Source organism: Paroedura picta, chromosome 3 (genome assembly GCF_049243985.1).
Source record: "Paroedura picta isolate Pp20150507F chromosome 3, Ppicta_v3.0, whole genome shotgun sequence".
Taxonomy (NCBI): Eukaryota; Metazoa; Chordata; class Lepidosauria; order Squamata; family Gekkonidae; genus Paroedura; species Paroedura picta.
In genome coordinates, this window is record NC_135371.1 from 5,468,565 (window position 1) to 5,483,824 (window position 15,260).

Here is a 15,260-nt window from a genome sequence, read left to right on the forward strand (position 1 = left end):
TCGAAAAGCATTTGATTGGGAGCCCCTTAGCTTCTTAGATGCCGGCAAGATTTTATGGGGGTGGGTGGGTGTTGAGTTTTCAAGAGTCAAAGCTCCGTTTGTTGGATCTGACCCCCAAATCCTTGTCGGTCTGGAATAGGTTACTCCAGGGGTAGTCAACCTGTGGTCCTCCAGATGTTTGTGGACTACAATTCCCATGAGCCCCTGCCAGAGTTTGCTGGGAATTGCAGTCCATGAAGATCTGGAGGACCACAGGTTGACTACCCCTTCTCTAGAGCAGAAGTAGTCAACCTGTGGTCCTCCAGAGGTTCGTGGACTACAATTCCCATGAGCCCCTGCCAGCATTTGCTGGCAGGGGCTCATGGGAATTGTAGTCCACAAACATCTGGAGGACCACAGGTTGACTACCCCTGGGTTACTCGGCTCAAATTTGGCTGCACAGCGGCTCTCTGAAATGAAACCGCTTTCGTAAAAGAGAGCAAAGGTGAACAAAAAATCTTTGGGTAGGGTTATGAGCCTTCATGAGCTGTGGCTGACTGTTATTATTACAAGCCATAAAGGTAAGCAGACCAAACCTGCAATTATTTGTGAGTCATGTTTTCGTGGTGCCTTAAATGGACGCCTTGCACGCTTGCAGAAGGATTAGCTTTCAGCGCCTTGCACGCTTTAAGGAAGGGCTGGTTAATCCATGTCGCACATGTAGCACGTACTACAGGCCCCGCTGTGCCTTCCTCCCCAGGGCCCTAGGTGGTCTCCTCCACCCTTTTGCCTCTTTTGGGGCCCTCGGGATGACACCCCTTTCCACTGTGGGGGCCCCCAGTCTGTGCTCCCACACTGTTGTACTCAGTTAGGGCCTGGGAAATCCTTAACCAGGCTGTAGTGCAGTGAGTCCTATGAATCCTTAAACTACTGCTGCTTTAAGGTAAGGCAAAGGTATCCCCTGTGCAAGCACCGAGTCATGTCTGACCCTTGGGGTGACGCCCTCCAGCGTTTTCATGGCAGACTCAATACGGGGTGGTTTGCCAGTGCCTTCCCCAGTCATTACCGTTTACCCCCCAGCAAGCAAGCTGGGTACTCATTTTACCGACCTCGGAAGGATGGAAGGCTGAGCCCACCTTGAGCCAGCTGCTGGGATCGAACTCCCAGCCTCATGGGCAGAGCTTTCAGACGGCTGCCTTACCACTCTGCACCACAAGAGGCTCTATGCTGCTTTAAGGGACTTGTGTTGTATCCATTCTTATTGGTTTGCTCCGACCTTGATAGGCTAGGCTAACCCCGTCTCGTCAGATCTTGGAAGCTAAGCAGGGTTGGGCCTGGTTAAAATTTGGAAGGGAGACTGCCGAATACCAGGGGTGAGACGGGGCAACAAGCGATGGCAAAACCCGCCTCTGAACTGTTCTTGCCTGGAAAACTGGACAGGTTCAGCTGCGACTTGGTGGCACCACGTTTTTTATTGGGAAATGGAAAAGCATGGCCGTCGGGTTTCCACAGCTCATTCGTTCCCTCCCGCCTTGTCTTAGTCAAACAAATCACCGCTGTTTTTTTCAGGGGCCCGGGATGTTCAACGTCGTGACCGTGAATTTCCCTGACACGGACCCAGCGTCGCTGGAAGACGCCCAGAGGCATCTCGGGAGGCAGATCAAGGAAGAGAGCGAAGGGGATGGGCAGTCGACGGGTAAGGGCTGCGTGAGACGCCCCATTCACGGAACCTGCGCGGCAGGAAAGCAAAAGCTTTTAGACGCTAGAGGCCTGGCTGAGCGGAGACACAGTGAGCTTGCAAAGGCAGCGTGGTGTCCTGCTTAGAGCAGGGGTCATCAGTTTGTGAATCCCAGATTGGGGAATTCCTGGGGGCTCGGGGGTGGGATTTGGGGAGGAGACGGACCACAGCAGGATCCAATGCCAGCATTAGAAGCACCTGCGCTCCCCCACATGCAACCAGCTGGGTGACCTTGGGCTCGCCACGGCACTGATAAAACTGTTCTGACCGGGCAGTGATATCAGGGCTCTCTCAGCCTCACCCACCTCACAGGGTGTCTGTTGTGGGGAGAGGAATGGGAAGGTGACTGTAAGCCGCTTTGAGCCTCCTTCGGGTAGGGAAAAGCGGCATATAAGAACCAACTCTTCTTCTTCTTCAGTAATCTCAGGGCTCTCTCAGCCTCACCTCCCTCACAGGGTGTTTGTGGTGGGGAGAGGAAAGGGAAGGCGACTGTAAGCTGCTTTGAGCCTCCTTCGGGTAGGGAAAAGCGGCATATAAGAACCAACTCTTCTTCTGCTGCTTCTTTATTGGCATGCGTGGATCCACCCTTCAACACTTATTTATTTATTATATTTGGATTTCTTACTCTCCTCACCCAGGAGGCTCGAGGCGAGTCACAGAGAAAACACTGCTGTTTTCTCTGGTGAAATGGGTTAGTCCCAGTTCTCTCGGAGCTCTCTCAGCCCTCTCCAAGTCACAGGGTGTGTGTCGTTGGCAGAGGAAGAAAAAGATGCTTGGGAACCCCTTTGGGTAGTGAACAGCGGGGCATCAAAAACCAGCTCTCCCTCTTCTCCCCGTGTCAGAGAGCGGTCCAGTTTCAAGGGGCCATTGCCTCTGAGCCCTGCTCCCCATGCTGAAATCCATCCTCCTGCTTACAATTCAGTTGCCTTTCCTCGCAACCGGGAATGACTCACGTGTCGATCCCCCTCCTTTGTTCCAGCTGACGACGGGCCCAAAAGCGAGGAGGCCGCCGGGTGGAGAAGCTCCGGGCAAACGGAGCCGAGAGGACCGTTGGCGGGGACAGCCGGAGCGATCGGCCGACAAGGGAATGCGGAGGCCCCGAAAGGGCCCCAGGGGGGCGCCCCGCAGGCCAGCGAAGGCAGCGCGCCCGGAGAGAAGCAGTCGCTCTGCTCGAACTGCGGCGGGGTCTTCAACCCGAGCACGGGCCTCCTCGGGCCGGATGGCGCGAACCCGTACAAATGCTCGGTGTGCGACAAGAGCTTCTGCCAGGTGGCGAAGCTCATCGCGCACGAGCGGCTGCACACGGGCGACTGGCCGTACAAGTGCTCCTTCTGCGGGAAGAGCTTCAACCGCAGCTCGGACGTCTCCCGGCACGAGCGGATCCACACGGGGGAGAAGCCCTTCCAGTGCACCACCTGCCAGAAGCGCTTCAGCCAGCGGTCCAAGCTGATCGTCCACGAGCGCTTCCACACCGGCGACAAGCCCCACACGTGCTCGTACTGCGGGCGGAGCTTCCACCAGCGGTCGGACCTGGTCAAGCACGAGCGCATCCACACGGGGGAGAAGCCGTACAAGTGCTCGGACTGCGGGGGCAGCTTCCACCGGAGCTCGGACCTCGTCAAGCACAAGTGGATCCACACGGGCGAGAGGCCGTACAAGTGCTCGACGTGCGAGAAGTGCTTCCGGCAGCGCTCGGCGCTCCTCTACCACGAGCGGACCCACACGGGGGAGAAGCCCTACACGTGCACGGCCTGCGGGAAGGGCTTCAGCTGCAAGGCGCACCTGGTGCTGCACAAGCGGACCCACACGGGGGAGAAGCCCTACAAGTGCAACTTCTGCGGGAAGAGCTTCACCACCAGCTCGTACTTCGTCAAGCACCAAAGGATGCACCTGGGGCAAGAGCCGTTGCCGATGCACTGAACGGAGAGCCGAATCGCGCCGCGGGGAGAGCCGAATCGCGCCGTCCGCGGGGGACTTTGGGGCCGGACTGTGCCGCTTCGGCCCGGGAGAGGAGGACTGAATCTTTGAATGTTGCCTTCGCTGTCAAAAAAAAAAAAAATCTCTTTGCACGTGCAAAACCCAGCATTTCAGGGAAACGGGTGCTAGGCTAGCCTTTTCCCTGACGTGCTAGGTTCCTATAAACGGGGATATTTTTTTTTTCTAGGATTAGCCGAATGTTCAGCTGTTCCGAGATCTCTTGGCCGGAAGTGGTACATCCCAGGAGCGACGATAACGTCGCGGAAAAGCCCTGTCGATGGTCAAAACTGGCTCTTACGTCGTGCGATGACCAGGGAATAAAACACGTTCACGCACGCAGGAGGGAGGGAGAGAAGAAAAATCGTATTGCTTGGGGGAGGGGACGATGACCCAGAGAAGCTCTCAGATTGCTTGCATGATGAGCAACGGATATGTCTTATTAATGGTGGTCTAATTGCGTTAATTTGGAGAGCGCTTCTGAGCTTTCGAAAACTTTCCCCGCAAACTGTACAACAACCCTGTATGGTAGGCCACTTTTAGCCCAATATTATGTATTTTTGGGGGGGGGGCTGCGAGACGACGGCCTAAGGCCACCTAGCATACTCATAGTGGAAGGGAGATTTGAACCCAGAACCATGGGGATTGCCGCCTAATATGACACCATACCTCACTGAACCAATTAAACTTATTAAAGCAAACTGGTATAGAGACTGGTATAGAGAACAGGGGTGAGCATTTCTCATTGCAGGTTAAAGTGAGGGGCAGATGAACCTGAAATTGGACCCTTTTAAAACAAACCACAGTCAGTCTCTTCACTCCAACTGGCCACAGCTCTTTAAATCCTCAGACGGAGGTCTTTCACATCACCTGTGACCTGATCCTTTTAACTGAAGACACCTGGGATTAAGCCCACCACCCTGTAGCTGGAGAGCTAGCCTGGTATCATGGTGGAGAGCAGCAGAGAACTGGCTTTGTTTCCCAATTCTTCCGCTACAGGCAGCCAGTTGGGCGACCTTGGGCCTGTCCCAGCTCTCTCAGAGCTCTCTCTCAGCCCCACTGACTCCACAGGGTGTCTGTTGTGCAGAGAGAGAAAAGGGAATGTAAGCCGCTTTGAGACTCCTTCAGGTCGTAAAAAGTGGGGTATAAAAAATCAGTCATTCTGCATGACAAGCAGATGCTCTGTCACAGGGCCACAGCGAAGAATTCCAAATTGTCCTTTTCCTCTCCCACCGTGATTCCTCGTAGACTTGTGCTTATCACTGGAGAAATGTGCAGATTTAGGATTTACTGTACATGTAACTCAGGCCAAATCAGAGTAACAACTCAAGCCACAGGGAGGAGTGAAAACTATAGCTTTAATGGAAAGGAATTTTACCAGCGATGAAAGGAAGCGTTTTATTGTATACCTCCTGCATTTAGATTCTGTGCGCACTTAGGGGGCAGGAAGCTGCCCGATCTGTCAGTTAGATTTTTATCCCTCCACGGAGCATGGCGTGATGTAGATCTTCCTTTTCAGCTTGGGGAATCGGCTGCTTAGAGAGACGTTCATGGCATCCATAAACTCCAGAAAGGAATCTGACCATTCGTGGAGGTTCGTTCTGCGAATGGCAGTTCCTCCTGATAGGTTTAGTGGAGCCTCCATGTTTAAAGGCAGGGTACCTTAAAATACCAGGCTGTGGTATACCAGACAACAGAGATGCCTAGCTTGTCGGCTTTTTGGGGAAACATCTGGTTGCTGCAACGTAACGCCAAGGTGGTAAATTTATGTATTTCCGGACATCCGTGGAGTACAATTCCCATAAGCCCCTGCCAGCAGAGGCAGGGGCTTTTGGGGATTGTAGTCCATGGACATCTGGAGAGCCATTCTTGAATGGCCCTGCTGAGTCAGACCAGTGGTCCATCTATCCAGTGTTCTGCTCTCCACAGTGGCCCTAGAGCAAGGGTAGTCAACCTGTGGTCCTCCAGATGTTCATGGACTACAATTCCCATGAGCCCCTGCCAGCAAATACTGGCAGGGGCTTATGGGAATTGTAGTCCACGGATGTCCGGAAATACACAACTTCGCCACCTTGGCATTATGTTGGCAAATGCTGGCAGGGGCTCATGGGAATTGTAGTCCATGAACATCTGGAGGACCACAGGTTGACTACCCCTGCCCTAGAGAACCAAATAAGCAGGGCATAGGGGAAATATTTTATCCGGTTCAGAAAAGCACTTCTTGAAAGACCCCCAGTGGGTACAAATCCAAACTGGCTCAATTGGGGCTCTGATGCCCCAATGATAATTCAGGAACTCCCAGAAGAGTTAATTAAACCTGGCTCCTGATTACATCTGGGGCCATTTTACTTCTCTCTCATTTCTGTCCCTTCCCTGCTTTCTGGCTGGGCAGGAGCTGGCAAACGGCCCTGATATTTGCGCAATTTGGTGTCTTCTGAGCAGCCTGATCCGGAAATCGCATTCCTCCAAAACACATTTTTGTTTTGCATGCAAACCGACTGACGCCAATGGGCCCGACAGATTAAATCAGGCCTTCTCATCCGGGGTTCCGTGAAACGGTGGCGGTCTTCAAGCATCGGCTGGACAGATCTTGATCTTGGAGGCTTGAGCCTGACCCTGCCTTCAGCAGGGGGTTGGACTAGATGGCCTCCCTGGCACCTTTCGTGATTCTATGACTCATAACGGCCCTGAATGGGTTGCCCAAACGTGTGGGAATTAGGTAGAGAGCCAGCTTGGTGCAATGGTTAGGAGTGCGGACTTCTGATCTGGAGAGCCGGGTTTGATTCCCCACTCCCCCACATGCAGCCAGCTGGGTGACCTTGGGCTCACCACAGCACTGAGAAAGCTGTTCTGACCAAGCAGGAATCTCAGGGCTCTCTCAGCCTCACCCACCTCACAGGGGGTCTGTGGTGGGGAGAGGAAAGGGAAGGTGACTGTAAGCCCCTTTGAGACTCCTTCAGGTAGAAAAAAGCGGCATATAAGAACCAACTCTTCTTCTTCTTCAGTGATATCAGGGCTCTCTCAGCCTCCCCTCCCTCACAGGGTGTCTGTGGTGGGGAGAGGAAAGGGAAGGTGAATGTAAGCCCCTTTGAGACTCCTTCAAGGAGGGAATATTTCAGGGGTTTCTCAACGGTAGAAGAAAATTGAGAAAGTCTGGCTTAAATCCCCCAACACTCTTCTCTGTCGAATGAACCGAAGATTTCTTGAAGCGGCTGGTAATCCCTGTTGATACTAGCAAAACTGAATAATTTTTTCCTTATAACCCGCCCTTCTCAATAGGCTCTGGGCAGGTAACAACACGGCTTAAAATGGAAATGAAAGAGTTGGGTTTTTAGATCATCCTTAAAACAGCCCACCTTTTAGTCTGGACGTGTTTTTGTGCTCAGGACTTTGGGCGGATTCTTTGAGCTCTCATCGCTGCCAGGCCAGCTTTGAATGTACAAATCTCAATATTTGGGGGAGAGGGGGGGGGGAGGCGGAAAGAGACCGGTGTTTAATGTGGAAGGATATTTTTTTTCCACCTAAGGTTTTTTTTTTAAGCAGTGGAAGAACAGCAAAAGCTGGCTGATGAACATACAGATGGGTATAGGTGTGGTTTAAAGCAGTGGTCCCCAACCCCCGATCGGGGGACCGGTCTCGGTCCGCAGATCAGTCGGTACTGGGTCGTGGCTCCTCCTTGCTCTCCTACTTGGCTGCTGCCTCAGGGGCTGCCCTGCCACTCTGCTCACTTTTGATGATAAAAAGGTGATAAAAAGGTTGGGGACCACTGGCTTAAAGGACTGTTGGGTCCCCCTAAAGAATGGGGACAGGTGGTAGGGAAATTCCCGAGGAGGACAGGGATCTCAGTGGGGTCTACTGCCCCAGAGTCCCCCCCCCTCCAAAATATCAATTTCTCCTAGGGAGCTGATCTCTGTAGTTTGGAGAGGAGCTGTAGATTCCAGGGGATCCCCAGGGCCCACCTGGAGGCTGGCATCCCAGGTGGCTTAGCTTCATGTGTGAGATTCAGGACAGGGAGGCCGTGCACACCGATGTCAACAGCGAGCTTGATGTTGTGGATGGTGCAAACAAGCTCCGGAACGCGAAAACGGTTATGGTTGTGTACTACTTAACAAAATGAAATTCGACTTCTTTCCAAATGGCTAACGGCAGGGGCTCATGGTGCTTGTAGTCCATGGGCATCTGGGGAGCCACGTTTTTGCCACCCCTGGATTAGTTGATCGATTCATGAGATTGTGGTGAGTTGACGTTTGTGGGTGCCAGACGGACGTTGCGAGGAGATTGTCCGGCTGCTTGTGTCCGAAATCCCTTGTGGGGTCGTTGGTGTGTATTTCCTCTTCTGGGAAGTCAATCCTTGTAGATACGGAGAAGTCTATCCTTCCGTGGGCCTAGCCCAGGTTAGCTCCTAAAATGAGAAAATTGGGTGCTACTCCGAAGGTAGACACTGCTAGCATCACGACAGAAAGCAAGTTTCTATCTTTCTGAATGCATTTGCGGCCCGGTTCTCGAGTTGGAGAATGGGGTGGTAGAGAGAACTGCACTGCTTTGGTAGACAACCACTTTGAACGTTCCCGTCGCGTTAAAAAGCAAACCTTTCCCCGCAACTAGAAAGCTAACCCCATGAGAAGAAAGTTGCCTTGCCGCGCTAGTTTTCTGCTTGCGGGGGGGGATTGGCAACATAACGGAACGTTCCAAGCTATGAACTGTCGCCCGTAGGTTGAAGTCCCGCCCTTTCTTTAACCTCAGGGCTCTGCCGCCCCAGTTTTCTGGCACGTGTGAGCTTGAGTTAATGGAAGATTTCAGGACACTACATGTCTATGCTTGGGGGGGTGGGGGTGGGAGGGGGGAACGCATGGGTAAATTTTAATCCCTGTCCTTGTGTTGAAGGTTCTATGTTTATGCTGTGTTTTATGATGTATATAACCTTGCACATTTCTATGCCTTGATGGACTGAGTATGTTTGGGGTCAACAATGCCATTCAGGTAGCCGTGAATCTCGGAAAGTGCAGCTATGCAACCCTGGAGATGTGTGTGTTTTTTTTTTGGCTTGTGACATTGACTGCTACCCAGCCCCGTGTCCGTCTGTGTGTTCTCTCCCCACTCCCACCCCAAAACTGAAAGCCAGATTTTTGCCAAAGAGCATTCTGCCTTACTCCAAATGTCTGCAAAAGTGACTAGTCCTCAAGGAACAAAACAAAAAGAAAACCTTCCCCGCGTGTGACCTGTGTTGTTTACGACACATCAGGGTACAGAACGGAACACGGAAAGGAGCAGCTCTCTTCCAGTTTTATACAAGCGTCCCTGCCGGCTCGCCCGTGAAGCGTTTAAACTCGCCACAGGCGCGTGAACCCTCGCTGGCCTGTCAGGGATGTGGCGAAAGACTCCACCCGGACTAAGTTTCTCAGCATCCCAAAGACATTTATGTGCAGTGCGCGGCACTTTTCTGTGTTTGTCTTCTGGCCCGTAGCGTTTTTTTGTTTTGCTTTGGCAACGGGAGCATGTAACTTGCTGCACCGCCTCCTACAAAAGCCCTTGTGGAGAAACACAACCCCAGCGGATTCTGGGAGAGGAGATTTGGAGAGACGGGACTCGTTCTCTCCCCAACGCCCACGTTGGTCTTGGGTTGGCGTCTTGACCAAAGGGCGGCCATGTTCTTTGCATCAACTGGTAGAAGCTTATAACCGCAAAGTCTCGCCCGTGGTAAGGGGTCGTAGCAGAAATGACGAAGTGGCTCTCCTCCAAGGTGTCTGTCCTCCGTCTTCCCTTCTCTGCTCTATCTCCTTTTTGCCTGATAAATTAGTTTTGATGTGACTCAAATTTGCATGTTTAATTAAGCCATTGGGGATTGGGGGGTGGGTGGGGCTAAGACGGGTTCTGGATCACGTGGGTTTTGATGACCCAGGCGTGTGCCGTCTGGAGCTTGTTGACCGTATGATACAGTGTTTTAAGGGAGAGTCTGGTTTCTATTTTCCTGGCTCCGTGGCGGGGTCGTCTGTGGAACAGTGCATGCCCGAAAGACAGCCTGTCTTACGCTTTCCGACTGGAATGGGAAAAATACTCAAGATCCGATACCCTGCCATCTCTGGCTGGCCACAGCTTCTGGGCAGTGCTAACTCGCAATCTTAATGTCTATGATTGTCTTGTACATGGGTTTTGTGTGCCTGTTTATGCCGTTTTCTCGAAATAAATGTCCCTTTGATTAAGCATCCCCCAAAAGCCAGCTCTCTCTGTTTTAAATGCAAGGTTTGTGGAAACGTAGCAGTCGGCCATCTTGGGCCGTAACGTATTTAAGGGGGTAACTGGAAAAAAGCGGAGGGGAAGACTGAACTCCAGAGAACCTGATCCTGGGAGAAAAGACACCGTAGAAGTGACAGACACAATGTGAGGCATCTTAGTGTAGGGGTCTCTATTGGGAGCCTGTGGACGCCTCTGGAGGTCAGATCCAGGGTGGTGGGCGCAATCCCAAAATGGCTGCCAGCAAGAGAGGGAGCCATCCGCCAAAATGGCTGCCCCAAGAGGCGGAGCCAACTACAGAACATTGGGGAGCAAGGGCATGCACAGCTCTGATAGAAACTTTTCAGTATTTCAGGCAGAATCTCTGTTTAATGACCGTGCTGTTTGCACGCACATCGTCTCCTCGGTCAGAGGACTATCAAAGTTGTATCTGAAGAAGTGACCAGCAACTCACAAAAGCTCACACCCTGCCAACAATTTGGTGAGTACTTAAGGTGTTCAGACAAGGGCCTCGGTCTTTGGTGACTTCAGCCTAGCTCAGCTTTTCTCCACTTCTTTAACATTGAGAAGCCCCTGAAACAGTCTTCTGGTTTTGAGAAACCCCAGAAGTGGCACGATTGTGCAGAATATGGTTGGGAAGCATACCTATGGACATGCCCACCTGGGGGCCCTCCCCTTCCCACCCCCTCCAGGCCTATCACTGGCCATTTGGCACGTTGACATGACTATGTATGGTCATAAGGTAAAGGTAAAGGTATCCCCTGTGCAAGCACCGAGTCATGTCTGACCCTTGGGGTGACGCCCTCTAGCGTTTTCATGGCAGACTCAATATGGGGTGGTTTGCCAGTGCCTTCCCCAGTCATAACCATTTGCCCCCCAGCAAGCTGGGTACTCATTTTATCAACCTCGGAAGGATGGAAGGCTGAGTCAACCCTGAGCCGGCTGCTGGGATTGAACTCCCAGCCTCATGGGCAAAGCTTTCAGACGGCTGCCTTACCACTCTGCGCCACAAGAGGCTCTTATGTATGGTCATACCACCTGATAAATTAAAAATTCACACACACACCGTTAATTGTCCTGCAGCTTGTGTCGTCTGTTCATTCTTTTCAGGAGTTTCTTGTAGCCCTAGAACGGAGGTGGCCAGATTGGTTCTCCAGAGGACTACAATTACCATGAGCCACTGACAATTAGCCAGGTTGGCAGGGAGCCATGGTAATTGTAGTCCGTGGATGTCTGGAGAGCCACAATTTGCCCACCCCTTCCCTAGAAAATTAGTGGGTCAGGTAAGCTACCCGCAGTGTCAGGCCCTCAATCCAATGGGAAGATTCATACAACATCTACCGCAAACATTCAAAACGATCACGAACCAAAATTACAGGCAATTAATACAAACACAACCCTTCCGCCTCCCAGCAATCAGTACAGGAAATCCTTGTGTCTGGAATTTCACTCTCCTCTGCAGCCTCTAGGTTAGGAAACATCTGGGGAGTTTTTTGGGGGGTGACACCGGAAAGGGTGGGATTTGGAGTGAAGGACCTCAGTGCTTTATAATGTTATAGAGTCCAGCTTGGTGTAGTGCTTAAGAGCGTCAGCGGCTTCTAATCGTTTGATTCCCCGCTCCTCCACATGCAGCCAGCTGTGTAACCCTGGGCTACTCACAGTCCTGTTAGATCTGTTCTCCCAGAGCAGTCCTGCCAAAGCTCTCTCAGCCCCTCCTCCCTCACAGGGTGCCTGTGGTAGGGAGAGGGAGGGAAGGAGATAGTAAACTGCTTTGAGACTCCCTTAGGCAGTGAAAAATGGGGTATAAGGGCCAACACTACAAAAAAAGATTGTTTTTTTTTTTGCACAAGCCCTGCAAGAGTTAAAACCAACAGCTCTGTGATTCCCAGAGAGGCGCAAAAGACATTTGCAGGGAGATGTCAATTTCTGTGCAATGTCCCTTGCTCTCCTCTTTCTAACCCTCCCCACCCTCCCTCCCTCCTGGAACAGCTGCCGGAGGGATGGCTTCGGCTGGAGCTCCCAGAAGGCTTTGCTTCTGCCGCTTTCAAGTGGGGGGGTGAGTTAAAGGGGCTTGCTGGGGGTGGGAGAAACAGGATCACACGCAGGACAGCCAGCTGTAGAACCTGCCCTGTCGGGTGGGTGCATCGCCGTGGAGAGGGGCCTCCAGTTGGAGATTTAGATGAGAAATGAAGAAGATGCAGGGGGTGGGTGGGAGATAGAAGGACCCCTCCCCAAATAAAACCAGGCAGTCTCCCTAAACACGAATCTCTTAAGTTTTCAATCCACTCCACCGCAGCTGGGGAGCGTGCAAAGAGTAAGGATGCCAGCCTGCAGGTGGGACCTGGGGATCCCCTTGAATTGCAGCTCCTCTCCAGGCAACAAAGCCCAGTTCCCCTGGAGAAAATGGCAACTCGGAAGCTGGGCTGAGCATTATACCCTGTTGAAGTCCCTTCCTTCCCCAAGCCCTGCCCTCTGCAGGCTCCGCCCCCAAAGTCTCCAGTTTTTCACAACCCGGAGGTGGCAACCCTACTTCCAAGGTTGAGACCGTCTGAAGCTTTCTTAGGCGAGGTCAGATCCTGCCCTGATCTTCCCAGGTGAATTCAATTAGAAGCAGAGAGAGGATTGATTTTGACCTTCCTCCACAGCGGAGGGTTTGTTGGGAGGGAGGGGGTGGCTTTGTTTCAAAGACAAAGAAGAGTTGGGTTTTAAACCCCGCTTTTCTCTGCCTGGGGTAGTGTCAAAGCAGTTTACAGTTCTCCATTTTTCCTTTTCCTACAAAAGGTGAGTGAGGCTGAGAGGGCTCGAAGAGAACTGTGAGTGGCACCCAGCCGGCTGCACGTGGAGGAAGACTGGGGAATCAAACCACTTTCTCCAGATTTGAGTCCCCTGCCCTTTACCACTACACCAAGCTGGCTCTCACCACGCTGCCCTACCAAGAAACCATTGAATTCCTCTCCCATTCCCCCATTTCCAAGTATGAAAATGGAGGAAGCGGAATCAACTGGTCCCGACCTGGAAAAGGGAGCCGTCAGGCCTTGTCTCAGAGGACCAGGACTGCGACATGTCAAAAACGAGCAAGAAGATGGACTCTCTTCGCAGCAGTGGGAAGCCCAGTGGCAGGCGTTCCTCAAGACGGTTCGTGCCCCTCCTTCTGGATGGCAGACATTGCACCCAGAGCCTGCGCTGTGGGAGGAGGCAAAGCCCTCCCCAGACCCCGCTGAGGGTGCCGTCAGCTCGGAGGGGCGATGCCAAAAATTCAGACAGTTCCGCTATCCAGAAGCCGCAGGTCCACGGGAGGTGTATGGCAGCCTCCGGGAACTTTGCCATCGGTGGCTGGAGCCAGAGAGACACGCCAAGGAGCAGATCCTGGACTTGGTGATCCTGGAGCAGTTCCTGGCCATCCTGCCCCGGGAGATGCAGAGCTGGGTGAAGGATCGGGGCTCCAAGAGCTGCTCGCAGGCGGTGGCCCTGGCGGAGGATTTCCTCCTGGGACGGCAGGAAGGAGAGAGCCAGGAAAAGGCGGTGAGAACATCGGGTCCTTCCTTCCTTCCTTCCTTCCTTCCTTCCTTCCTTCCTTCCTTCCTTCCTTCCTTCCTTCCTTCCTTCCTTCCTTCCTTCATTCATTCATTCATTCATCCATTCATTCATTCATTCTAGTTACTATTAAGTTGGTATATTGTCCAGCCCCACAAACGGGCTCAGGGCTGCTTACGATGTAAAAACAAACATCAATTCAACATCAGTAAAATCATCAGTTTGGTGTAGTGGTTAGGAGTGCGGACTTCTGATCTGGCGAGTCGGGTTCGATTCTGCGCTCCCCCACATGCAACCAGCTGGGTGACCTTGGGCTCGCCACGGCACTGATAAAACTGTTCTGACCGGCAAGTGATATCAGGGCTCTCTCAGCCTCACCTTCCTCACAGGGTGTCTGTTGTGGGGAGAGGAAAGGGAAGGCGACTGTAAGACGCTTTGAGACTCCTTCAGGTTGAGAAAAGCAGCATATAAGAACCAACTCCTCTTCTTCTTCAGTAATCTCAGGGCTCTCTCAGGCTCACCCACCCCACAGGGTGTCTGTTGTGGGGAGAGGAAAGGGAAGGCGACTGTAAGACGCTTTGAAACTCCTTCAGGTTGAGAAAAGCAGCATATAAGAACCAACTCCTCTTCTTCTTCAGTAATCTCAGGGCTCTCTCAGCCTCACCTCCCTCACAGGGTGTCTGTTGTGGGGAGAGGAAAGAGAAGGCAACTGTAAGCCGCTTTGAGACTCCTTCAGGGAGAGAAAAGCAGCATATAAGAGCCAACTTTTCTTCTTCTTCTTCTATACCCTGCTATTTGCTGTCCAGAGGAGCTGGTTGGTCACTGTGGGAGATAGGATGCTGGATTAGATTGACCACTGGTCTGATCCAGCAAGGCTCTTCTGAGGTTCGTATCACCCACTGAGTGTTTCATCCTTTCTTCGAGATAAGTGTTTTATTTCTCATTTGCAGGAGCCCGAGGGGCTGTTCCAAGGGGCGCTCATCTGTCTTCCAGGAGAAGAGGGGCCTTTGCTAGAAACCTCACAGAGAGAGCCATCCGGAGAGGTCAAACAAGAATGTGAAGGTGATGCCAGCTTGTCAGGTGACGCTTGGCGGTGCCCATCGTTAATTGATGGTTCTGGGTGGCTTGGGGGGTGGGGAGGGGACCTTGCCGGGTTTCTCGCGATGGGAGCTTGATGTTCAATGTGGGTTTTGTCTCGTCTCTGCTCCTAGAGGGAATCCACGCGGAAAAGCCGAACAAAATCCACGTTGGTTCCGTCAGTCTCACCATTATGGCAAATTGCTTTGTTTTGCTCTGTTTGTTTTTGCTGCTTTGCAGTTTTTAACGCTAGGCATTCTCTTCAGGGCGGGTCCCAGGTTTAGGGGGGCCCTGGGCTCAGAAGGCCCCGGAGCCCATCTCCTCCTCTCACCCCCACCAGGACCCCTACGTTTTTTTCTTCCAAACAACCCTCCTCCCCTTCCTTTGCCTGTTTATGAACTTTACTACAGACTTTTTTCAATGTGCTTTCTTGTCTTCAGTGTGCTGAGCAATGTGTACCACATACCATTATGGTGTACCACATTATGTGTACCACATACCAAACTGTGGCTCTCCAGATGTCCATGGGCTATCATTCTCTGGGGATGCCTGGCTGGGAATCCCTGGGGTAGACAATGGTTTGGAGTCTGTGGTGGAAATCCATGAACGGATACCCAGCACGGGGACAGCAAGGGAGCCTCCATCCACAGAAACAGTCAACCTTTGAGTACTAACTCCATGAGGCGGATACAGGGGAGGGGCCCAGACTTTATGCCCTGCTTGTTGG

At 52.4% G+C, this 15,260-nt stretch overlaps 1 protein-coding gene across 1 annotated transcript in view; it reads left to right on the forward strand.

Moving 5' to 3' along the window:
* Positions 1-15,260, forward strand: part of LOC143834180 (uncharacterized) — a 31,920-nt gene that overhangs the window by 11,920 nt on the left and 4,740 nt on the right. Inside the window, exons 3-4 of the mRNA XM_077330782.1 lie at positions 1,549-1,675; positions 2,697-3,621. Coding sequence (XP_077186897.1) covers positions 1,549-1,675; positions 2,697-3,621 — 1,052 coding nt within the window. The remainder of the gene's footprint in view (positions 1-1,548; positions 1,676-2,696; positions 3,622-15,260) is intronic.